General features: G+C 43.0%; 1 protein-coding gene across 1 annotated transcript; it reads right to left on the reverse strand.

Annotated features, from left to right (window-relative positions):
- Positions 1-2,119: 2,119 nt before the first annotated feature.
- Positions 2,120-23,423, reverse strand: DAPL1 (death associated protein like 1). The gene is made up of 4 exons (XM_086956665.1): positions 23,182-23,423; positions 7,122-7,218; positions 2,731-2,794; positions 2,120-2,335 (listed from the first exon to the last, which is right to left on the reverse strand). The coding sequence occupies exons 1-4, from the start codon at positions 23,237-23,239 to the stop codon at positions 2,216-2,218; spliced, it is 339 nt and encodes a 112-aa protein (XP_086812791.1). The 5' UTR covers positions 23,240-23,423; the 3' UTR covers positions 2,120-2,215.
- Positions 23,424-25,034: the final 1,611 nt, after the last annotated feature.

Here is a 25,034-nt window from a genome sequence, read left to right on the forward strand (position 1 = left end):
TTATGGATGCAGAGAGGGTTTTGGACTTCCACTGGATCACCGATCGGAAATGGTCAGAATGTGGAGTATGCTCAGTGCATTGCAGCTGCCCAAAGAAATTGCTGTGGTAAAATGCCCAGGGCATCAAACAGGCAGCAGATAGTTGCCATGGGCAATAGATATGCGGTCTATGTAGCTAGACACTGCTTTGTTAGAATGTACAATTATTGGAGGATTCACAGTAAATAACAGTTCGACATGCAGATCTGAGGTAGAGAATGCTTTCCTAATGATGGAAATAACCGACACCTGGAAAGAATTAACCACATCGCTGCGGCGGCTATTCCGCCGCAGCGCTAGGTGGGCGGGGCGGCCGCATGCTGATGCCGGAACCGCTCCGTCATCAGCCGCAGTTGGGCTGTGCTCATGACGGAGCGGTTCCGTCATGGCCCCGCCCGCTCAAAAGAACGCGCCGCGCAGGTGCGGCGGCAGGGCCATGACGGAACCGCTCTATCAGCACAGCGCCACCGCAGCTGATGAAGGAGCGGTTCCGTCATCAGCATAGAAAGGGTTAAAGAGAGTACAGGAGATGTTGAGAGGCCGAATGGAGTGGGTGGATTAGAGCACGTTGTACAAAAAATGCAAACGACATATGGATGTCAGAAGAGCGGGGAGACCTGTGTCGTCAGGCAGCTTGTTTCCAATGGCTAGGAACTACCAGGGGTACACATATTTAGAGATGCAATGATGAGGCTTTTCAGACAAATTTGGCTAAGTCCTAGATTTCGAATGATTGCGGATGAAAACTGCAGGAGATGCATCACAACAACTAAATGTAGGGGAAAAAAGACCAGTTGGAAGCATACACCTAGGAAGATCGTGAGGCCTTTTTAACAGACTAAAGATTGATTTTATCATAATGGGCTGAGATATATTCTTGTGATTATCTGTGTATTCTCTAGATGGGAATCTATTAGGAGGAAAGGGGTATATTTTTCTGCCCAAAAACCTCCCCCATCAAGCTTTTAAAGGGGTGTTTCAACATGAAAGGCAGCCTTAAAAAGGATGGACTCCATTGAATGGCTCCCACATACTAGCCTTCACTACGCACACTAAAATCGACCAAAGCCGGCACAGCTATTGCCAACATGTGTAAATCATGAACAAGTGTGGAGGCTAGGGATCAAAAATTCTATTAAATAGACCAACTAGTTTGTACACCCAGACCTGCATTGCTAAAAAATCACTAAAACAATTCTATAATGTTCCTTTGTTTGATGAAGTCTGCTTTGGATTTGAGACCTACTGTTACATTACTAGATGGCCCATATGATTTCTTTCTGGTTCGACCTGTGGTATAACAATTCCCACCAGCTGGGAGGGACACCAGGATGACAAAGCACAGACACTGCCAACATGCGAATTAGCTATGTTGCCGTAAGCCTTCTCTAAGCACTGTTTCATAAAGCCACCCCCTAATTACACCATTAGCCTAATAACATACAACTGAAGCAGTGTACGTCAAATAAGGCATAGCAAAGATTTAAAGCAGGAACGAGTAAAAACAAGCAAACTGCATTGGTATGTAATTGCATGTGCCTTGTACACCAGAATTCCCAATGCCAATCTTAAAAAATTATATATAACATTTGGTGTCTAAACTTAAAAAGGTCACCTGAATCCTACACAATATTTGGACAAGTTATCTGACTAGGTACATGTGTGGAAAAACATTAATGTGAAATAAGCTGTACTGGCTTCTTGTTCAAACAAGACATTTTTTCACTCCCATTCATTAAATCTCCATTTTGATCCACAGACCATATGTCTACAAATCCGTGATAATGGATAACGCCCCAAATCCCTAAATAGGATTGCCTTAGTTAACAAGCTATTCTGGTCGAGGGTGATTTTCAGTAGCCCTGTACAATTATGGAAATTTGTTAAGACTATCTGTTTTAGCATCAAACATGTAACGCTTATAGGAAAAAGTATGTACATGGATACCACAGTATGCAAGAAATGAGGATAATCCGTTTTTATTGGTCTGACTGGATCAGCAAGCCACATGTTTATTTAATACACAGTGGCAAGTTTTACATATCGGTCTGAGGTGAAAAATAATGAAAAGAAAAAAAGCAACAGAGCTGGAAAATATTTATTGAATGAAACAAGTACAAAACTATGTTACAGGTTTGGTCATTTACAACACCCAGCAGTGTATTTGTTTTACAATTCAACATTTACGAGGCTGTTGGAGAAAGTACATCCTTTTCGGCAATATATTCTTGTCCAACGCAGGACGTGGCTTCTGATCAGCCATTTGTACAGGTGCCAATGGAAAATCACGGCTGAGCTGCAAGATAAATATATCTGTAAATGCCCCATTATCACAGGGTCATGACCACACCAGTTTCAAAGCAATGTTGAAAAGAAAAAAACAAACGCAACTGTGCAATTAAAAAAAGGCTTGAATTAAGAGCATGGAGTACAGAGTACCTCCGAGCATAAAATGCATATAGCAAAGCGACAAGCTCAAATTAAGGTTTCTGAACAAATATCAAGACCTCTGGTATCTGGGCATTTCTGAACAGTCTTTCTTCTGGACGACAACTCGATAAACACTCAGTTTAATACAGGTCTTCAATGCTGCCAGAAACAGTTTGTTCGTGTGCAATTCCACTCTACACACAAGATCATTCTCGTGAAAGCAAGGCAATTTAAGATAATCTATAACACACGGATACTTACTTTTTCCAGTTCTCCAGCAAAAAGGATATTCATGGCTTGCATTCTGCCAATACTTGTGGCATGACTGCAAAAGAGCAAAAACAAAGTATAGGGGACAGTTATTGGGGGGTTTGATTCAGTTATCCAAAACCTGCAGTCCTCAGTTTGTTATCTAGGAAAGCAAAATCAAATTACCTCAAAGTTTGTATACCTCTACAAAAAGGAATGCTGAGCAGCTACCATGAAGCGGTTCGCTAATGAAGAATGTAGAAACATGTGGAGTGCAATTAACTAGAAGACATTCCCTGTGTCACAAAACGGCTTCACTGTAAACGGACTGGATTTTGTGAACCTTAAACACAATCGCATTGATTATTTGAAACATTACCCTTTATACTTGCATAGAAAAGTGTGCCAATGTCACAGATTTTGGAGTGCTACAAGGATTACATTAATCCACAAAAGACCAGTCTCGGAGAACAAGGACTGGTAAAGACAACAGTTCTGCCTTGCATTTGAAGTCAAGACTAAAAATTGTTAAAAGCAGTCTGTGTTTAAAAAACAGACTAGATTGCTGTATACAACGCACCCAAGCACATCATTTTATGTGTTAGTATAATCCCTGTACTACTGAGATGTAGTAGTCCTGCAATAGATGGAAAATACTCCATTGAAGGGGGAATAATACCAACATAGCATAAAGTTAAAGAATGCTCCATTGGACAGAGCCAAAGTGCACTTCATGCACAGTTTATATAAAAAGAATCAATGGTCCCATATAAATGTTCTGTCAAGACAGACCGGAAACGTTGTTGAAACAAACTACTATGGGGAGGCACAAAGCACTCCAGTATACTTACTCTTTAGTAATTGATCAAATTAGCTTCCTTTTATATTGCATTTCTTTCATGTAACTGCATTTAGAAATAAGCAACAAATAAGCAACAGTCAGCTGTTATGTCACCAAATGGCTTCCCAAAAGTAGGAACACCGAGTGTTGCATAATTGGTAAGGATCCAATCAAGTACTACACTCAAGGTATTGTGTGGGCATTCACCAATTCAAACTACTGATCGTCATAAATGAACATTAAACTCCACTTTATCTTTAAATGAACAAAATAAAAAAAGGTTTTTGTCAAATTACCCTGGTGCTACCACATTATGCAGTGTTCCCAGTAGATTGATACACGACCCAAAAGAAACTTCTACCTACCCAGATGAGGACTGCTTCGCAACCTAGCTCTAAAATGTCCATGCTGCATCTGGTAAATACTTCCTGCAGAAATGAGCTCTGCCGATTAAAACCAATTCCGAGGAAACCTAAGCAAGATCACTCACAAGGTTTAACATGGCCCAACTAACCTTATTTTATGTTGGCTAGAGTCACTGAAAAGACTAAAGAAAGCATTTGTTAAAATTATTTAAAAACGCACCATCCACGCCCACCTGACAAATTTGGATTAGGGTGACATCCAGTTGTTTACCCGATATAATGGGAAATAGTTAGGTCAGTGTGATTTGCATATGAAAGTTAGAGCAGCCTAAACTAGTACATATTTATGTATAATTGTATTACGTTGGGTATGCAGCTGATTAACAACCGTATAGCGGGACTAATGGGAATTCACATCCTGCCAGCAGGAGAAAAGGCAACTTTGTGTCACACTAGCTCGGACTGGATAACTTCCATGAAACATCTACGATTAAAACTAGGGATTGGTCTTGCATTATGACAATGTGGGCAGTTGCCTGAAGTGAAGAAGATTTTCCTGCGAACTCAATTATGTAGTCGCCACGAGCAATTAAGTTAAAGGTCTGAAAATTCTAGGTTAAGCAGAATTTCAACCAATTTAAACTGAACATACAGCTGGGTGTCTCCAATTCCCTCTAGACCCTTCCTTCACTGATGGTCTCAATACAGTCCATGAATATTGGCAAATAACCTATAAACTGTCTGTCCTGATGGCCTTTTAGATTCTTGGCTTGGAATTGAAACATTGACAGAGCCTTAACCCGAGACTGTCTTAATGAAATCTTCTTTCTCTGAAATACAGACAGTTTATTACAAAAGTGTTTACAATAACTTGGACAAGGACACTGCACCGCTGGCATTTAGGTTATTTTTCCAGCACATTTTCTTCTACTTTAACATATTTGATGCAATAGTATCATGGAAGTATTTTCATTAAATAAGCTCACTTTGATTAGGAGTCCACCAATAACAAGAAGAGTCATTTGCAAACTTCTTATGATGGGCAGGCACAACAGTGTCCATTACAATTATCTACACCTTTGGTGCCGAATATCGATGCTTTTCAAGGTCATATATAATGTGGGTCAGGCAGCTCCATCACTACAAGTTAGAGGAGATTGCTATTGACTCTAGGGACATCCTCATTGTAAAGTTATCACAATGTAATTCCCCCAGATGTTTTACTCAATGTTTACTCCAGGGGTCAGCAAGGCGTCAAATACAGTAGCCTTATTAGATTTTTTTAAATTAATCACAAAGGTCATAGTAATACTATAATTCTGGGGATTTTAATTGTACATACGAACCACTGGATTGAGAGGATATGAATCTTAGTGTGGAAGAGGATGACCAGTGGTCTATTCCACCTCTTGAACTTCCGCCCATAAAAAAGTGGACTAATGCAGCACTCCAACTAAAAGTATTCTGCCTGGAACATGGGTGGAGCGCAGCAAATGATCGTACGAAATCTGATAAAGTAGGGATGCCAACATATTGTAGTGGGCTTCGTGCTAGTCGCATTGATTTTATTATAAACAAGGAGTTTTGGCCAAAACTGTTAGACATGGTGGTGGAAGCCCGGCCAGAACGTGATCATAATCCTTAGTTTTCATGAAGGCCATAGAAATAAATCATGCCGAAGAGTCTCCACCTTGTCCAGATTTCGTAGAATGACACTTCTCAAATGATACAAGACGCCTTAATTGGGCTAAGGTAGCACTCAACCCTGAGAAGTTGTTGGACATGAGAAACTTAATAGTTAATACTATAGTCGCTCTTCAGGCAGATGCTGAACTTGGGGTATACTTGGATAGAGTTGGCCAGGCACACTAGCATCTTTTTAATCAACGTAAAAAAAATGTTATCGTGAAAAATAAAAAAGGGTTTGTATCAACCAAGACCAAGGCTGCAGTTTGGTATAATTGCAACTGTAGCCTAGCCTATAGAACTTTGGCAGCAGCAATAAGGAGTAAAGAATAGGCTACCATAAGAGAGAAGAGGCAGGCATATAAGGCAGCACACCAAGGCCAAAAGGGATTCGGATGAAGCTCATTGGGCTGGGGCTGAACTACTCAATGCCTGCCCCAGGAGAGATATGACAAGATTGTCATTTGGTGGAGTGGGGACCCCAGAAATGTTCCCACAAATTATGTGGAACCAGATCAGTGGGTCTGTTATTTTAAAGGTCAATTTGCCAGTGACTTGGGCGCCCAAGACACCTTTGAAATGCCACCCTCTCCCCCCTCTCTCAGTATTACTAAAAAGGAAGTAGACACTGCTCTTCTCCAGGTCCCTAAAGGTAGGGTTCCGGGTCTTGACTGTAAGGGCCTCCAACAGGACTTTGGACTCCGAATATTGGCACTACCCTGCAGTAAGGCATTGGGTGTCTCCAACTATTAAACCTCATGCCAGTAGAAAACACATGCTGTTTAAGCACTGGCTCCTTACTCAAAAGGACGACTCGTCATACATACTCCCTTTTTAAATACGCAACCCACGCCACTACACACCAGCGTGTAAGAGGTTGTGGCAGGACTGAAGGGAGCTTTACAGATAAGGAGTGGTCTGCTATATTGCACAGAGCATGTACTTCCGCCACGAGGGCTTTAATAAAATGTTTTGCATAATCCAATTAGTTCATTGTTGTATTTAGGAGGAGAGGGTCGATTGCTGAGACCCTGGCACCGCCGGTATTTGACAATAAGCATGCAAAGAACTTCTTGGACTTTGAAAATGTTTCAGGAGTCAACAGATTCTAGACAAACGACATCCTAATCCCCTCACTGTTGGACACTGAAAGCAATGGCAAACACCCAGTCTGCGTTGCCTAAAGCACAAAGCAATTATCTTTAGCCTGGACAGCCATCTTCTACCAGCAGTTCTGCTGTATCACACTCGGGAAGTGGCCCAAAACCATTTCAGTGATGAGAAAAGCTCAACAGTATTCCAAGCCAACAAACATATGCTTACAGCTAAGTGATTAGACTGTACCACTGCTGATAAGGAGCGCAGATCCGGTGCTTTGAAGATCTGTTGACTAAAAAAAAGTAAACTTCTCTTTTCCGGTTATTGGATAAAACACCAATTTGGAAAGTTTGGGAGAGAAAGCAAAACGGCATAAGGTGCCAACAGAAAGGTGGTAACTGCATATTTCATACCTGCTTTTTTCAGGTGTGATTTTCTTGAAATTTTTCTCGATGTGTCCACTTTCTTCGTTTGCCTGTTTTTTGGAAAGCCTCATCCTCCCGGCTTTAACTAGTGTGAAAAGAAAAAAAAACATTTTCAAACTGCACTTTACAAGAATGATGTAACAAGAAACAGCTATACTTATAACTGCTGTGTAAAGGGTTGGGTTAGCGAATAAACACCGATAAATAGTGCTCAAGTCTTGGATTTATTGTGTTTAAGTACACAATTAGTACACAATTAGCATGCACACTGTTACTACCATTTTAAAGTAATTGTTAATCCAAGGCTCAGCAGATTAGCCAAACCAGACTTGAAACAAAACTACCATCTTCATTAACTAGTTTCAGAAAACACAAAGCTTCAGTCACATTCCAGCAGCAGAATTGCGGACAATACCAGCTATCAGCTAATTAATGTCCATGAAGACAGGAATTTAATAAAATCATAGTATTCCCACAACAAAACAAATAAAATTAGTCACTCAACATAAAGTCGTATTCAGAGACCCAAAGAGACAGAACCCTCCCATGCAGGAACCTCACCCCCCAGTGCCACAACTTCTTAACTACAATTCAATAATGCGACAGTGCCAATTAGTGATGTGGTGTTATACTTGCTACCAAAGCACGGTACTGTGTGATGTGTCATGGCACTGTATGTTGAAATATGTTGTGGAAAAACCTTGGGTTAATAGTGGTTCCCATCTAACCCAGCTTGTTTCAGGGTCTACCCAAATACCTGCACTTTTTTTCCTATATACGAGACAGCATATGCAACCTCCTATCTCCGACTCATATCCAGAGTGCCAGTGTATGTCAGATTGGCAGTATCTTTTGCACTTGGTTACCCCTAGCCTTCCAGTAGGCTGCCTGTTCAAGACCCAGTCTACATACAGTCTTACCAGAGTGTGTCCTCCAGTGGTATGTGCCGACAGCACTTACAAATTGTGTATAATGATACAATAAAGTTTAAAAAGCGCACAGCTGCTTTCAAGGAAGCGTTCCGGCACAAGCTGTAAGATACCACTAATGACTAAAACCCTCCAGAATACCGGAACATATACTTAAGTAGCAAACAGGGAAGTATCCAGATGTTTGTAAAAGATCAATTCAGAGGGGGCAGTGATATGGAGGAAGTTCAAAAGTAGGCGCACCCTCGGTACTTGCAAAAGCTTCAAATCATTAGAATGCAAGGCTCTGCACTGGCAGTAAACTTTAAGCCTTCTCCTCAAATACACAGGAACTTTCAGATAAAAAGGATCTATAGGCAAATATTAATGCCTTGAATCTGAATCTACTAGTAATGGACAGCCAATGCATTTGACGCAGTAATGCTGGTGCATTTTGGATGATCAATCAAAATCGAGGGTTAGGGAGTGAAGAGGTAGTGCTTGATTCTCATGTTAAGCGCTCTGATACCTCCGGGTCTAGCCAGCGCTATATAAAACCCTTTAATAAATATAGTAGATGCATCCTCCTCCATGCAATGGATTAGAAAACAAAAAGATCCACCTCTAAGAGGTTTTTGTATGTCTAGAAGTGTAAGGCTTACACAGTATTTGTTAAAATACCCCCACACCAAAAGGGCCCTTTGTGTCATGCATCATCGGGGTCTTCTCGCCCCACTGCGGGACGGGGCGTGCTGCGACTGGCGACTACGCTGGAGTACTTTGATATTGTAAGTGCTTTGTGAGGTGTATTTGTTGTGAGTAAAAAGGGTCAGGGGTGAATGAAAAAGTGATGTTAAAAAATACCTGCCCTTATGGATTCAAAAAACTTTGGTCATAGGCTGGTACTGTTAAAAAGATGGGTCGGAGAAATCACGCTAGTAATGTGCTGATTCTCCTGGGGGTGTCTACGTGTTTCGAAGCTAAAAATGCTTCTTGGTCAGGACGGAGTACGATCCCTCTGTCACTCACTATGTCGCTATCAATATGTGAAGAAAAATATATACAAGTGATTTAAAAATACAATACCTATGTGGTACGGGTATATGTTTTCTAAAGCTCTGTCAGTATTTGAGAATAAGCTAGAAACGTAAGGAGTCAATGCTCCATGAGCCATCGGGTCGAGAGGTGAAATGAAACTTTCATGTGAAGTCGTGCAGTCCTCGCTTCCGTGGCATTTTGGATGATCTGCAGATATTCAACAAATAAAACGGCCAGCCCAGATATAAACCATACGCATAACCCAGCATGGATGTAGCCTGAGAATGCACAACGGTCTTATAGGTACAGGAACAAGATGGAGCATTTTCATAAGTGATTTCAAGGTGAAGAAACAGCTAGCAGATAGGGCCTTAACCAGTGGTACAAAAGAGATTAGAAACTAGACATCATACACTTAGAAGACACTTGGGCGGCGGGGTGGGGGTACCAAGTTCCAAGGCTACCAGTTATGCGAATCTGGTAACGGACTGATGGCAAAGAATTGCGATTTTTTTTCAGATTCAATTTGAGATAATCTCCATTCAACATTCCTGTTAAGGAAGCTCGGCTGATATCCTCCCTTCATCCCCAGTATGGCTTTAAAGGCTGGTTCAACAGGAGTTCAGGTGGCCAAATGGATGAGGAATTATGGAAAGTAAAAGGACCAGGAAAAGACATACCAGTAGACAAGAACCCCTTATAAGGACACAAGTCAGTGGTCAAGAAGAACACCTCCCACACCATAAAAGGGGAATTAGAAAAATCATAGAATTTGCTACAGAGTCAATACACTAGTGCACTGTAAAAGCCTGCATTGAGAATGCGCCATCTACTCCTTATATTACTTTTGCCTCCATTAACTTGTTTCTGCTTAATATGTTTGGGATCGTTCTCAGACTGAATGAATAATAAGTAGAAGTTAAGTCCAGAGGGAGCATTCAGAGTTATTACAATTTAATACAATGTTTTTATGTTTTACTTCTCCATAATGGTTGGCATTTTACGTTACACTGAAAATGTGGATAGCACTTACATATTTCGAAAAATTCTCCAACGTCACTGATGGGACTACAAGAGCAGGAAAGGAGTAATGAAGCGAGGAAACAAGATGGGGGAAAGGAGTAAGGAACCTTGTGAGGAAGTATTCTTCCCCAAAATGCAGGGTCTGCCTGGTGAAATACTAGCATTGCAGGGAAACTGGCTGTGGGCATCAGACTAGTAGATAGGGAGGCGAGTCACAGGCATAAACTGATGATATACGATTACAAAAAGTACATTTGCGCCCATTTACCACTCACTTCCTGATAGACGCAGATAGAGCAAAAGGAAATAAAGCATGTACTGCCACCCTTTGCAGGAAAAGAGTATGCTCACTTTAGTTTCAGAAGGCACGACTTTGGCTCCAATATAGTGCACCAGGACGAGGAGAAAGTCAGTGTTTCCCTTCATTAAAGTACCCATCCTTTTTGGCCAGCTACGACTTCTAGTGGTCATTATTAACGATTTGTTTGATGAAGAAATAAATATGCAAGAGTTGGTGCTTCTTCAGTTTAGGCAAGAGGATGAGTTGTTGATTCTGAAAGCTTGCTCAGCTAAGTGCACAACTCATCTGGGTGAGATGGAATCTCATGTGTAGGTGTCTTCCCTCCACACCACTTTTATCACTTGAAGGTCAGTGTGGTAAGGAAGAGTGACTACCAAGACCATTTTGTACTGTAGAATCAATGCTGTTGTCTGGGGATGATAGCGACTGCCAATTCAGGATTAGTACTTTATGTGCTAGTTCAAGTCATGGAGTTAGTTTGTTGCGGTCTGTATAGGTTCACAACTATATAATTAAGGCTGCCTGTTTTCTGTTTTTACGGATTTTTACAGATGTGTTACAATGTGTTTTCTGTCTGCATTTATTTTTAAAAGTAGATAAATACAGAAAACTGTGCTTCTTTTAAGTGAATCTCCGTGCGGTCTTACATGAATTCTAGGCCAGCAGCTGAGCAGATGGACAGCATTGGAAATTAAAAAACAGGATGGAATTTCTTTAAATAATTTCATATGTCATACATTTATGGTATAATGCTAGTATTGACCAGGGGATGTACTGTTATGTATTATATGGCAACTTAAATAGCTAAAACACGACAGACATCAAAGTAAGAGTGCATGTCTATCAGTTAAATAGATATGGAAATGTACAGTTTTACAACTTCATTTATACGCTAAACACAAAATAAATATGGATAAATACAGATAAAATGGCCCAAAAATAAATATGGATAAAAAGACGGAAATGGCCAAAAAATAAATACCATAAAACCGGGAGCCCTATATATAATATACTTTTGTCGATTGAGTAGTAGCAGAAGACAAAGCCAGTGTATTTCTATGCTTGTAGAAAGGTAGGACACTTATAAAGTTGTTTGAAAATGTACTCCAAAAAGTTCCCATCTACATTTTCAAGTATTTTGTAACTAAATATTCCAAGAGTACTTATGGAAATCTATCACAATTAAGCATTTGCGCATGTTTAAATGTAACAGATGCACTTTTACACTTGGCTAAACCCTTTGCAAAAATTAATCTGCATTTCGAAACTTCTCACTTCCTCTTCCAAGTGAAGGGAACTCCCCCCTCCCCCACACCCTCCCCCACCAAAACACACACACACCCTCTTCCTCCTATGTCTCCACCCAGTTCTCTGGGTTGTAGTCCTCACATTTCTAGCCTTGATGCAGATTTACTCCTTCCCGTGATAGTAGAAAAATCGGACAACATCCACGGTGGAGGAAATGTGCCTCAAGAGAACTTTCTGAATCTACACTGGTGCAATTGTACATTGCAGTTAACCCATTTGAGAGTGTACATTTATGCTTTTTTCCAACCACTCCTGAACCTACACTTGTAAGACAAGCCATCAACACTCTAGATCAATTTGGACTTGCATGCACTATAAAGCTCACAACCCACATCTGCTCCTTCATAAGGAGCAGTGCTGTGATATTTACCCCCACTCCAAGATATTCATGCATCCACCATGGCTGCCATGGACAACGGTCAAACACGCATTGGCAAATGCATTAGGTTTCGCCTGTGGATTTAATAATAAGTGAAGAGGTGTGGAAGCAGTACATGAGTTCAGGGAGAATGGTGTGAGTGCTCTGTGCAGGGTGAGTGGTGCATGAATGAAGGTTGAGAAGTGTGAGTGCAGGGTGAAAGTGCCTCAATGCATGGTTGTGTTCAGTGCAGAAGGAGAATTGTGTGAGTGTACAAGGGGAGAGATGTTGCCCTGTACAAGGTAAGAGGGTACAGGGTGAGCTGGAGGTCACCAGTATATGTGCAGGATAAGCTGTTTGAGTTCAGGGTGAGAGGTGTGGGTGGGTGTGACCGCAATGAGTGCTGGGTGAGAAGTAGGTGAATGGTGTGTAAATGCAGAGTAAGCACTGTGTGAGTGGTGGGTGAGCAGTATCTGACTGCCAACGCAATGTCAGGGTGACTTCGCAGAGTAGATGGTGGGCAAGTGTGCACAAGGCCGGACTGGGAACTTTAACAGCCCTGGCAAAAAATTATAAATTCAGCTCCCATCTGCACCTAGTGAGTGACCCCGATGCACTACTCAGTAGGATTTTCCCTAGGATCATTTTGGAAAAATAAAACCGAAAGGTGCATGTTAACTCAGGGTTCGTAAAATCTAAAAAATGGTACTAGTCCTGCAAGTCTAGTACCTTGAAAAATCTCCTCGACCTACCATCAACCTACTTGAACTAAGTCTCTGAAAGCAGAGCAAATGTGACAAGATAGTCATATTTATTGCTCATTCACTTTAAGAGTAATAAAAATGCCTTTAAATTGTGTTACCTTGTCACATTTGCTCAGTTTTCAGAGACAGAGGACAAAAGGTAGTTTGTCTTCCTACTCACCAGAAAGGAGTGTAGGGCCTAGGAACAGCTCACCCTCATTAAATTTAGCTCGCAAATGCGAGCGGTAGAGTGGATTTTTCAAGCCCTGTAAGTGCTCATTTTTAGGTTTCGCCTGGTGTTCACTGTGCAAGCAGTGTCGCGCAGGCGAAATTTTATGTTTTTCAGTAAGGGGCTTTCACCCGCCTCTCTTCCATTGGCTAGCTCCATAAATGGAGGCTAGCCATTGGAAGAGAGATCGGTCAGTAATTCTCGGAGCAGATTCGTGGGCGTTCGTGATTTTTTCTCGCTCCGCCCCTTCGCGAACGTCATGCAGCGGTGGGCGTTTTTTTCCCCCCCCTCGGCATGTTTGTCACTTCCATCGTGTCTTTTGCAGGAGTGGGCTGCGCGATTTAAGTTGCTGGGATGTATTTCTTTATTTCCGAGCAGGTAACCAGCATTTTGGCTGCCGCTGTTCACTAAACTGAACAGAAACCTTTGCCGGAATGGTCCTAAGTCTATTCGGCGCATTGAGCCTTTAACAATCTTGTCTTCCGTATGAGGAAGTTCGAACTGTGTATGCCAGTGCTTGAGGAAGATTCTTCTAATTGCTAAGGGCACCGCTCCCACCCGCAGGCCGCCCCAGCAACAAAACGCATCAAAGGGGCCAATGAGTCATCACCTGAAGTGAATGAGCTCCGGGCGCGATAACTGCTGTAGGGCTTGATTGCCCCCAACCTGGTGATAAGACCCAGAATACAGGCTGGGTAATAGCACTGGCAGAGTAGTGAGTGGTGGGGAACTGACAGCAAATGTAGTTTACATGCGCAGGAACGGCTGGCAACAGGTCGGAAAAGGTAACTTTTCAGTGCGAGCAGCTCCTGCCTCACTGTACTTGCGGACAAAAATCGCATGGAAATAGATTGTGTAAGGCCAGACAAGCAGGTCTCTACCTTTAGGCGGGTTTTGCTCCACAGCAAATTACATTCCTTTAATTTTGCAACTTGCTGGGCAACTGCTGCAGAGAGATGGCTGTGTAAACGAATAAACACTGTTTGAAATCTCCACAAGATAGAAGTCACGTTTCACCATTAAGAGCTCTGTAATGAGCAGCTAGTTGAAACGTTTGCTACTTAAGGTGCCAGGAAACGATAGCTTCTGATACAGCAGAATTTTAAATATTTTTAAAGTGCATCTTTTCTTAACTACATTTAAATCCGTGCTATGCATGTGATCATTAACATTCGTCTAGGACTTGCGTCAGAGCAACATTTTGCCTGCACTGAAGATTTAATTGTACTCAGGAATTTGGCGCTTTGGAAGCTATAGATGTTTTATTAGACAGTAGCTTTCAAGTAATTGTGAGATGTGTTTTATTTAAATACATTTATTCACTAAAACTAGCTTGGGACAGCATTTCAGTGATGGCTGGAAACGCTCCATCTTTGGACGTTTCGGAATAAGCTGTGCTTAGCATCCCCGAACTCTCCTCCTACTACCCGTAATTTAACTTACACCCCCCCACCCTTCGGATGGCTTTACCACCCTCCTCCCTCATGTTGTTCACAAAATGCAGAAGAAGAAAGGGAAAATGGACCTTTAATTGCTACTCTTAAGTGTGCGTACACGTGCGCGCGTATACACACGCACAAAATCCACACACTCAGATGAAGCACAAAACAACCAAGGTAAATACGCCCACAAAAAAACAAGCATGTGCCCACATATAGACATAACACACACAATCACATCACACAAAATAAAAACACCACACACACATACAAAGGCACACAGCACAAAAGCACACACACCACAGCACATATACACACAGCAGACATTGTCAATATTTGTTCCTGGCTAGGAGTTTATTTTTTCCCCCTTCTCGTTCTCTATATTCTTGCCTACTTACAGAGGCACTGGAGAACAGCCCTTGGACTGATAAATGGGCCCCTTTAAATCTGAGGCAGGCTTCAGGAGTGAACGGTAATCCCTGGTAATGTAGACAGTTTTAATTTCTCATCACCCAATTAAACTGCAATTATACGGAGCGCGCGGAATGAAGAGCTGTGGCTCCCGGAGAGCCTTTATGCAGCGCACATTAGCCCCGATTTGTTCTTCTCTGACAAAGTGCCAGTTTCAGCGCTTCGCTGCACACAGCAAGGGACAGGACAGCTGTAGTGTTTAACTCGGAGTGAAAAGCTATTCAAAGATCTTTTAGGTCGAGCCTAGACAGACCTGGACTTTTAGCCGGGCCAGTCTTTAGCAAAAGCGAACAGTGCTCAGGCCCAGGGCGCAAGAGCAACCTGCAGCAGTCTCCCTTCAAACTGGCCCTACAGAAAATTGTAGTAAACACTTTTGAAGTCTGTTTTCTCTTGCCCCCCCGAATCCCCACCCGTTCCCCTATCCATCCTATTTTCCCACCACACTGACAAAGATGAAAGCATGGACACCGGAGATTGTGCTCAGGCCTTTCCAGAACAAGTGGCGAGTTTGTCAGGTTCTGGCCGTCGAATAGGTCTCTGCTGGGTACAGGATTCAGTGAGAGCTTAGCACTGTGTTGTATGTGTGTCATATGTAGCTGTGTGTGTGTGGCTCTCTGTGGGTGGGTGCAAATGCAATAGGTCTCGCATTTGCGAGAGATTAAGCTATTGACATTGTAAATGTCAATGCCATGTATTTATCGGTTTTCAAAACCAACACAAATAAACATTTTGTCATTTACAATGCCAATAGCTCTAACTTTGGAAAAGGCGAGACCGTTGCATTGTAAATGCTTGTTTCAATTATATGTGCTAATTTGACTGGTTGTTCTAAAACGGAATTAAATATTCCATTACATAAGAGTTTAGCACAGTACCTCCTAACGCTATTTTGAATAGTGTGCCTGACGAGAGAAAGAACATGTTGGTACCGTTACGAAAGGCTCTCTCCTCATTCATTCATTAGTATTTTAAACAGGCCTAAAAAAGGTTCAGGCTGCCAGGATCAGGTAACATGCACCACAACTCCTGGAGGCAAAAACAGCCTTCAAGTGTCAAAACCAGCCTCCTGGGGCTTCAACCTCTCGGGGGTTTGCCAGCTTGGCCACTGCGGTCAGGAGTTTGCAGGGCGAGTGGTGTCTGAGAAGGTGAAAGGTATGCTGTAAAGACAAGTCAGCTGCACAACCAAAAAAACTTTAAAGTATATAATCTTTGTGATTAATAATGAACAGCACCGACTGAAGCCTGAAAACTAACTAATGAGGGCACTGTGCGCTGTACCCGAAATATTAATCTACAGAGTATGAAACATACTTGGGTCGCAGGCCATTACTTACTGCAAACGACCACCTGATTAAATACCGTACTACTATAAACCAAGTTCTTGAACAGTGATACTCAAAGTACGGCCTGGGGGAGGGGGGCTTGCAGCTCTTGACCTTTACATTTGGCCCCCTGTTGACCAGCAGCATGAGCTGCTGTTTAGTTGCTGAGCACTAATATTCAGACATTTTTAAGTAAACAAGCATTTATTAACCTGCAAATAAATGCTTGACCGTTAAATTTTTTTAGACCTCCCTGACCCACCCAGACCCCCTACCACCAACCACTATGTTGGTCACACTACAGACCGTACTTTGTGGCCCCTGGGCACATGTTTGAGAGTACCCATGTTCTAGAAACTGTAAAAGCCTGCTGCGCTCTCCTCGCCAATAAACTCCAGGGCTATAGGTAGCAACTTGAACACCAAGAGACTATATAATGCGTAGGTCAAACTAGGGGTTCTCCAGCCTAAAATAATAACTTTGTGTGGCCCAACGCAACGGGCACGGTGTCCTACGGACTTCTGGTAATTTTTTACTAGAAATGCGCTGTCAGTTACTGCCCATTTGACAGGGTGCCACTTTAGGGGTGGCACCTGATGTCTGACCCTTAACCCCTTGCGTGCTCGTGACGGAAACGTTCCGTCACAGACCGCTCGCCGCACCTGCACGGCGCAGATTCCGTGCCCGCGCTGAGTGTTCTATTAGTCGGGCGGGGCCGTGACAGAACCGTTCCGTCACAAGCACAGCCCACCCAAGGCTCGTGACGGGGCTGATCCGTCATGAGTACGGGAGCGCCAACCCCCCCCCCCCCTTAGCACTGCAGCGGAGTAGCCGCCGCAGCTAAGGTTTTAATTGTATCCCTAAAAATTTGACCTCTCCAGCCTGGTCCTAGTTTGGATCATCATAAAACCCAGGAACTCCTGTTCTGTTCTCGCGTAAATTACGAAGTGTTTTACTAGACTGGGGTGTCAAGTTTTATCTCTGGGTCACCCATACGTGCATGAGTGAAATTATCTATATACAATGCCACAGCTATACGTCTCACAGCAGATCTTGGTTAAGAAAGGACTCTCAAAATTACCCCATCCTGCAGCCTAGGTCAATTCCTACAGAAAGCACCTTATTTGAGAAAGGAAAATTGCCATTTTAAAATACACCCTGCTTTATGACTGGCATCTGCAACATTTTAAACATGGGGATCTGCTACAGGTCACAGAGACCAATCCCACCACGCAAAGCAAGTTTTGAAACTTAAGGTGTAGGTAGATTAGTCAGTGGGGACACTGGCTATTTACAGTACTTAAGACGCAAAGAAGTGAGATAAGAACCAATTATATCAACTACACCTCAATGGCACGCTAACCAAGATCCAAACCTGGTTTAACGCAAACCACTTTAAACGGAAACCCCGACAAAACAAAACTAATACTGCTCGCTCTGAAAAGTAACCACCAACCAATTCAAGACTGGCTCAAGGATCTTGATTCTTTAAACTGCTCCCTCGTTCTAGCTGACGAGGTAAAGTCACTAGGCATTACCCTGGACAAGAACTTGTCAATGAAGGACCACATCAATAACTCTTGCCAACGCGGTTAAGTCACTGAAAAATAATAAGGAGCCAGGCCCGGACTGGTTTACAGCTAATTTTTATAAGTCATTCCAAACCCCACTCAACCCCGTCCTTCTAAACTTGTTCCAATCCTTCCTGTCCAAAGGTAGTGTCACCCCCCACGATGAGTGAAGCAACTATCATCGTGATACCCAAAGAAGGAAAAGACCCGCTACTAACGAAAAATTACAGGCCTATTTCACTCATAAACCTGGACTGTAAAGTTTATGTGAAAATATTAGCTTTCAGACTAAATTGTATCTTACCAACCTTGATCGGCTGCTCCCAGGTGGGTTTCCTAAAGAATAGTCTTTCCAACGACAACACGAGACTCCTTTGTCACGTTTTAGAGAAGTCCAAAATATCAGACTCTTTCGCGGTGGCAATCACCCTTGACACAGAGAAGGCGTTTGAGTGTCGTGGCCTTTTCTGCACCAATGTATGCAAATATTTAATTTGGGATTTGAGTATATTAACATGGTCATGGCCTTATACTCCCACCCATCGGCAAGAATCGCCATTAATAGTTCCTTATCTGAACCCTTTCAATTAGAGCAGGGGACTATACAGGGCTGCCCACTTTCACCTGCGCTGTTCTTATTGGCCCTGGAACCACTCCTCAGGGAGATTAAACAAAACAAAAACATTACCGGTATACCTTTCGGCGCCACGACTGAAACTAGCAGCCTATGCGGATGATATCTGGAGTCACAGAACAACCTGCTATCTCTATTGAGGCTCTGATGTCATCTATTAAAACTTACTCCCTACATTCTGGCTTCAAGCTAAACAGGGATAAATCCGAAGTAAAACCTCTGAACATTTTTACCAACAGAGAGGTGTTAGGCGCATCCGGACTGCTGGCAGAGCAGCTTCATCAAGTACCTAGGTATAGAGTTTGGTAGCTCCACACTGGAGACCCTCCAACAGAACGAAAACAAGACCCTTGAGGAAATCAAAAAACTAGACGGTTGGTCACCACGTTTTATCACCTGGTGGGGAAGAATCAAGACGATTAAAATGATGACTGCGCCTCTAATTAACTATTTAATAGCTATGCTAACCCTGACACTGTCCCACGAGTTCCACCACAAACTTGATAAGATGCGCTCAAATTTCATTTGGAAAGATAAAAGAGCAAGAATTAGTTTACGGAAACTTATGTTGGACAAGTCATTTGGCGGTGTCAAGCTTCCGGATTTTAAAAGATACCAAAAGGCCTTCTTAGCTAAACAAGGCTCATATTGGCTGTCCCCCCTGATGGGTACTCACCTGTGCGGCTGGATATTGAAAAGGCCCTCTTAGGGGGATACCCCTCCACTCTCAGTACTGTCCATAAAAACGAACCAAAAACGCTTGCTTTAAATCCATTTTTATTAATACTAAGTTGGCCTTATTTAAAATCGACAAACTGCTGAACGCGTCAATACGTCGGTCTAGATGGGAGCCAATTTGGAATAACCCTAAGATTACTTACAAGGGCAAAACACTACATAATCACTCCTGGATTGAGAAAGGTATCCAATTCAATTCATTATGTCTTTATTTCGAATAAAATTCATAAAAGACGACATACAATACATAATATATATAAAAACTTCTGCAGACATGTCCCCAATTGACTAAAAAGAGTGTGGCAAGCAAACAGATGTGATCATGGCAATTAATTTAAAAAGTGTTCAATTTCTTTGTACGGATCAACCACGCCCAAGCCAGAAATTTAGCTACACAAATCACAGACATTTCAGTTCTAATATCACGTAATTTCTGCAGGGCTTCACGATGTCCCCCACAATCCAAAGTTACGCATATGGGTTTCAGCCATTTAATTCGAGGGGATTGATATGCTGGACATTCAAAAAACAAATGGCCAATGCTTTCTACCTGGTCGGGACACCATAAGCATTTATTGCTTGCATTCTTCGCCCACTTTGTAGTAAAGGAGTTGATGGGTAATGTACCTACACGAAACTGGTGATACAGTTTACGGTCTAGGGTTTTACAAATCAAATCCCAATAGGGCTCGAGGGACGGAGTTACCTTATGTGTTAAAAGAGTCCCGTTAAGTTATTGTCCGAGGAATGGGTGACCAGTATAGATTTTTGAGGCCCAGAAAAGATCCTTAAAATCTTGTTTTGAAGGAAAACTGGAGTGCCCAGGGTTTATCCACATCTCAGGGAGGCCCATTGTATACAGTATTTGTTTGACTTCCCTGAGCCATGGGATTCTATGAGCGCCCCACAGTGATTTAACCTCATCCAGTTCGTGAGCGAAGAGGCTGAGCTCTGGAGTCGCCCAAAGCCGACGCCAGAGTGCCACTAGACTAAACTGTGCCATCTCGTCTAAAGGTCTGCAACCGAGGTCTAATAGCAGTGGTTTAATGGGTGAGGATTGTGGAAGCCCTACCAGGTTCCGTAGGAACCTATTCTGTGATGTGGTCAAAACTGACAAGTCCTTATAACCCCATATGTCAGCTCCGTACAGGGTTGCTGCATTGACCTTGGCCTCATAAATTTTTAGTGCTGGAGTAATGAGTTTAGTCAAGGATTTTTTTTGTTCCTGCAGTAAGCAGCCCGTAAGGCGGACAAATTTGAGTTTTAAAGGATTGAGAAAGGTATCCACTTTCCGCACCAACTTTAAGAAGGTCCGTACCCACTTCCTTTCTCAGTCATCCAATCGAAATACGAGATCAAATCCTCAGACTTCTACACCTTTCTAAATATAAAATCAGCCATTACCAAAGCGAATCTGTCCTCCACTCCACCATCCCTGCCATGGTATTTTTCAAGGCTAAATAGACTAGGCCATCAAGTTTCGAAAATCTATAAATTACTAGGACCACAGCCATCCAAACTGCTCGAACACACTACACAATTTTGGTCCTCCCTCGCCTCCTTCAATATCTCTGAACTAGACTGGGCCGCGGCGTGGAAGTCTTGCATGTGCCACAAAATAAGGCCTAAGCTGTCACAAACCAAATTCTGACGCCAGCTCGTCTATATGTACACAATATCACCCCCGATGCCTTTTGCTGGAACTGCAAGCATGCGGTAGGAGATCTGGACCATCTCATCCTACAATGAGAGTGCGTCTCTGCCTACTGGAAGAGTATTTTTGAATTCATATACAAATTATTCGCCATTTCAACTCCCAAAGAACTATCCTTTCTAGTTTTTAGTTTTACCAAAGCTGAGCACTTAAATGAATCGGACATAGCCCTTTGAGACCTCTTACTCATAGCGGCTATTAAAGTCGTACTCAACAATTGGAAAGATAAAAAAAAAAGGCCAACTTTGCATGCTGGCTGAACTGGGTGACTAACCTCAGAGGGGCAGACAATCTTACCCTGCAGCAGTCACCTTGGCGCCCCGCACGGAGGAAGATATGGATCACACTAGAGAACTACTTCAGCATCCATAAACCTCCGTGAAGGACCTAGACCCCTGACCATACACATTTGGCGTAGTGCTCCCAAAGAGGGTGGTTTCATTATGCCTTACACTCACCGTGTCGTGGTGCTTTTTCTTCTGCTCCTTCTCACTATTCTCTCCCTACTCTTTCTTCCCTCTCTTAACTTATCTCCTTTTCCATGCCTGCTACTTCTTCCTCCTCTCGACTCTTCTCTCTCATAGCCTTCTGTTAATACACTGGGTGCGTGCATAATACTCGGACTCACTTGAATGTGCTAATACCACCTATCCTGTCTGCGAAGTTAATTATCTATTGCTTCACCAGGTCTCCAACATTTCGGACCTAATTATGTCCAGGCGCACGTTCATCTGTCTGCTGATTGTACCCACACTGCATCCTTTTGTCCTGTAACCTCTAAATAATTCAATAAAGATTTTTGAGTTAAAAAAAAGTGAGCTTTACTCTCTAAAACACCACAAGAAAATTAAACCTTTCATTCCTCAAGATGATCTCAAGACAATTGTACAATCCCTAGTCCTTTCTAAACTTGACTATGGAAACGCCATCCTAACGGTCACCAAAAGCTCACCTAGCCCCACTAAGGACAGTTCTTAACATGCAACCTGAATCATAACTGGTGTAAAAAGATGTGAACACATCTCACCAACCATCAACTGGCTTCCCATGAAAGGTAGATGTATTTACAAACTGGACTGCATCACACACAAGGCCCTTCACACCCAATCCTTAAACTACCTAAACAGCAAACAAGTAAAAAGTAGTAAAATCCAGAACTATGAGAAGCACCAACTCACTTCTCATCCCTTCGAAACTGAAAAAGAATCCAACCCAGTGTTAGACCTTCTCTGGCATCGTACCCAGGATCTGGAACGAACTCCAGATTTACCTCAGATGCAACTCCTCCTCCTCTTGCTTCAAAAAGGACCTGAAACTCCTTCTCCTCAACCAATACTTTACCGACCAAGTCAACCATCCTAGACATCAATAACCTAATGGACTCCCCCCCCCCCCCTTCACTTTAACCTTAAAGGATGTTAGTTATCCGACTGTCAACCTCATCCTCATGTCCTGCAATCTTATGCAAATGTTCTTTTCCTTTGTGTATGTAAAGCGCTCTGATACCTACAGAGGTAACTAGATATATAAATAAAAATAAAATAAAAACTAGGGTGGACCAGTCCACTACACACCTGCTTCTTACTGAGCTAGGCTGGGCTCCCTATAGACTGCACTAGATCAAACTCGACTAGCCATATTATCCGTCCTTTCCAATCTTTCGCCAAATGCCAGCCCATCACATTGCAGCCTAGTTTCCCACAACCCTGTAACTTACAGTCCTGGCTTTATAATGCTATAAAGAGGACTACAAGTGCCAGACTGCAAAGAAATTGAAGAAGAAAAAAAATTTAAAAAAAAAATAAAATAAAAAAATACACAAACAGCGAGCCATACAGACCCGAGAAGCTTGGCAGAGCCGCTATAAGAGACCCAACGCGCAGTATCACGGCCCATGAAGGATACCACCGCACGAAAAATATAAATCAAGGACAAAATGAGATTTATTCTGTTAGATCAAGTAGTGAACCACCAACCTTCCAGCAGGCAACTAACTACGCAGTACTATTTTTTTTTTTTTTTTTTGTACTCGCTCATTCAAAAGCAATCCTCTTCTACAGCCCCCTTCAAAGTGTCATCCCTCAAGTGCCACACTTCTGCGACGTCACACCAGTCAGACATGGACCACAACTATAACAACGCTCCCGACCCATTCCGCCCCAGTGTGGAATCCTCCGCCCGCATTTTAAATCATCACGCAGAAGCTCGCTCGTCCGTTGCTGTCCGAGGCGGTCCGCGCAGGGCTGCCTACCTGCTGGCGGGTGGCCGCCTTTAAGCGCGCACAGTTTGCTCCCGGACTGTCGGTTCATGGCTGACAATTCTGATTTCTATCGGCCTCGCTTCTGCTCTGCTTTCTCTTCGACGACGAGCCTTGTTTACAGTATGAGCGCCGCGCTCACTTTTCATAGGCTCCGAAGTGGGCGGTACCACCACGTCACGGGGGAGTGTTGAATCGGCGAGAGAGTAGTTTAATCCTAGGTATAATGTTCACGAATTCATATGCCGTTTGGGTATCGGGTGCACAACCCCCGTAGTGCTCAAGGCTTCAGCCACTTTGTTGTTTTTGTTACCCCTTCTTAGAGGCCCTGTATTTCCACTCTTCCTATTGATAGAAGATTTACCCCCCCCCCCCCGCGAAATTTGTATTCCTCCTCTCCCCCCCACACCCCTCGCCCCACCCGAAATGTGGCTCTAGTTGCGCCTCTAACGGGTACCTTGGGTACGCTTTGCTCCACCCACGAACGGGTTTAATTTTCAAGAACGTAAACATATACCTTCCGAGCGTAAGCTACCAACAGGCGATAATTGAGGACTGCTCTGCTGGAGGGGTCTTTCTGTCACTGTCATTTCCTGATTAATTGCAGATCAAGGGTGCTGCTTTCTGATTCTGAAGTGTATGGTCTGCAGTAGCTCAACCATGAAAGCTTACATGTCCAATTCTAATGAGTTGCCCGCAATGGGGGATGTTTTGAAAAATATTGTCAGGACCTATTTTAGTTTCCTGCACCTGGAGGATCGAGGCGTAATTTTCTGTTACTGTGGTAGTAGGCAGGTCAGGGCTTGTAGTTCACTTGTTTTGAATTTTAAGTAGAACAATTACATTTTTGAATGGGCGCGCAAGTTACATAACTGGTTATGAAATTGTAGTATAGTTGTCTTTGCTAGTCTCAAGTCTGTTGCGACAGAGCTGCAGGTGAGAGGTTTGGCAATGGAATAGCAGTGATTATTCAGGGCTTTAAGTGGGCCGGGTCTCAAGGGGTCTGAGCACCGGCAGTTTTTTTCTGGGGGCCTCGAAACGGGTCTCTATCGGGCTCTGTTTTGAGCCAGGACACAGGCAGCCCGTTTTTTTTCCCGGACTGCAATGACCGCTGTTTGCTGTCACTGCAGTCCGGAAAAAAGTGCCAAGGCGCAAAACAAAGCCCTATAGAGACCCGTTTCGAGACAGCACCAGACACAAGGATGTGCGCTGCTCACACTTTACTACTTCTCAGTAGTAGAGAAGTTACAGCATAACGTCATGCCAGGGGAGCGTTGTGGGGGAAGGGAAATCCTTTAAGAATCATTTTCTTTCTGGATTTCCCTTCTCTTTCTGAAACTCAGGAACAGCAACATTGTGGTAGGGTCACCAAGGATTTAATTGGAAGCTTTGTCAATATTATATAAAAGTTATAGTTGCAACTTATTTATCTTCTGCAAATGATAACCATTGACAAAGCCAATATTACTTACTTATTGTAGGTATGATGTTACTTGTATCAAATATCTGGATGCAATGACGGAAACAGCACATTACAAGTCAGGCGGCACACTATGCTAAGCACAGATTTTTTGCGTAAGTGATTTAAAGCCACGCCCCTAATTATACTGGCCACGCCCCTTTGAGAGACCCCCCAGTTTTTTCATCCCACTTAAAGCCCTGTGATTATTAATGGTAATTGTCAGACGAGCTGGGCTATATCATATTAAAGGCTTTAGTGCTCTGTCCTCCGCGGATTTAGGGTTGCTTCACTGTTTACAACCTTGGGGGGGGGGAGCTCCAAGGGTGATGGTGAATGGGCTCAAGTGGAGGGAGTAATGTGTGGAAAGGGGGTGGCTTCAGTTTGG

This window comes from Lissotriton vulgaris, chromosome 2_1 (genome assembly GCF_964263255.1).
Source record: "Lissotriton vulgaris chromosome 2_1, aLisVul1.2, whole genome shotgun sequence".
Taxonomy (NCBI): domain Eukaryota; kingdom Metazoa; phylum Chordata; class Amphibia; order Caudata; family Salamandridae; genus Lissotriton; species Lissotriton vulgaris.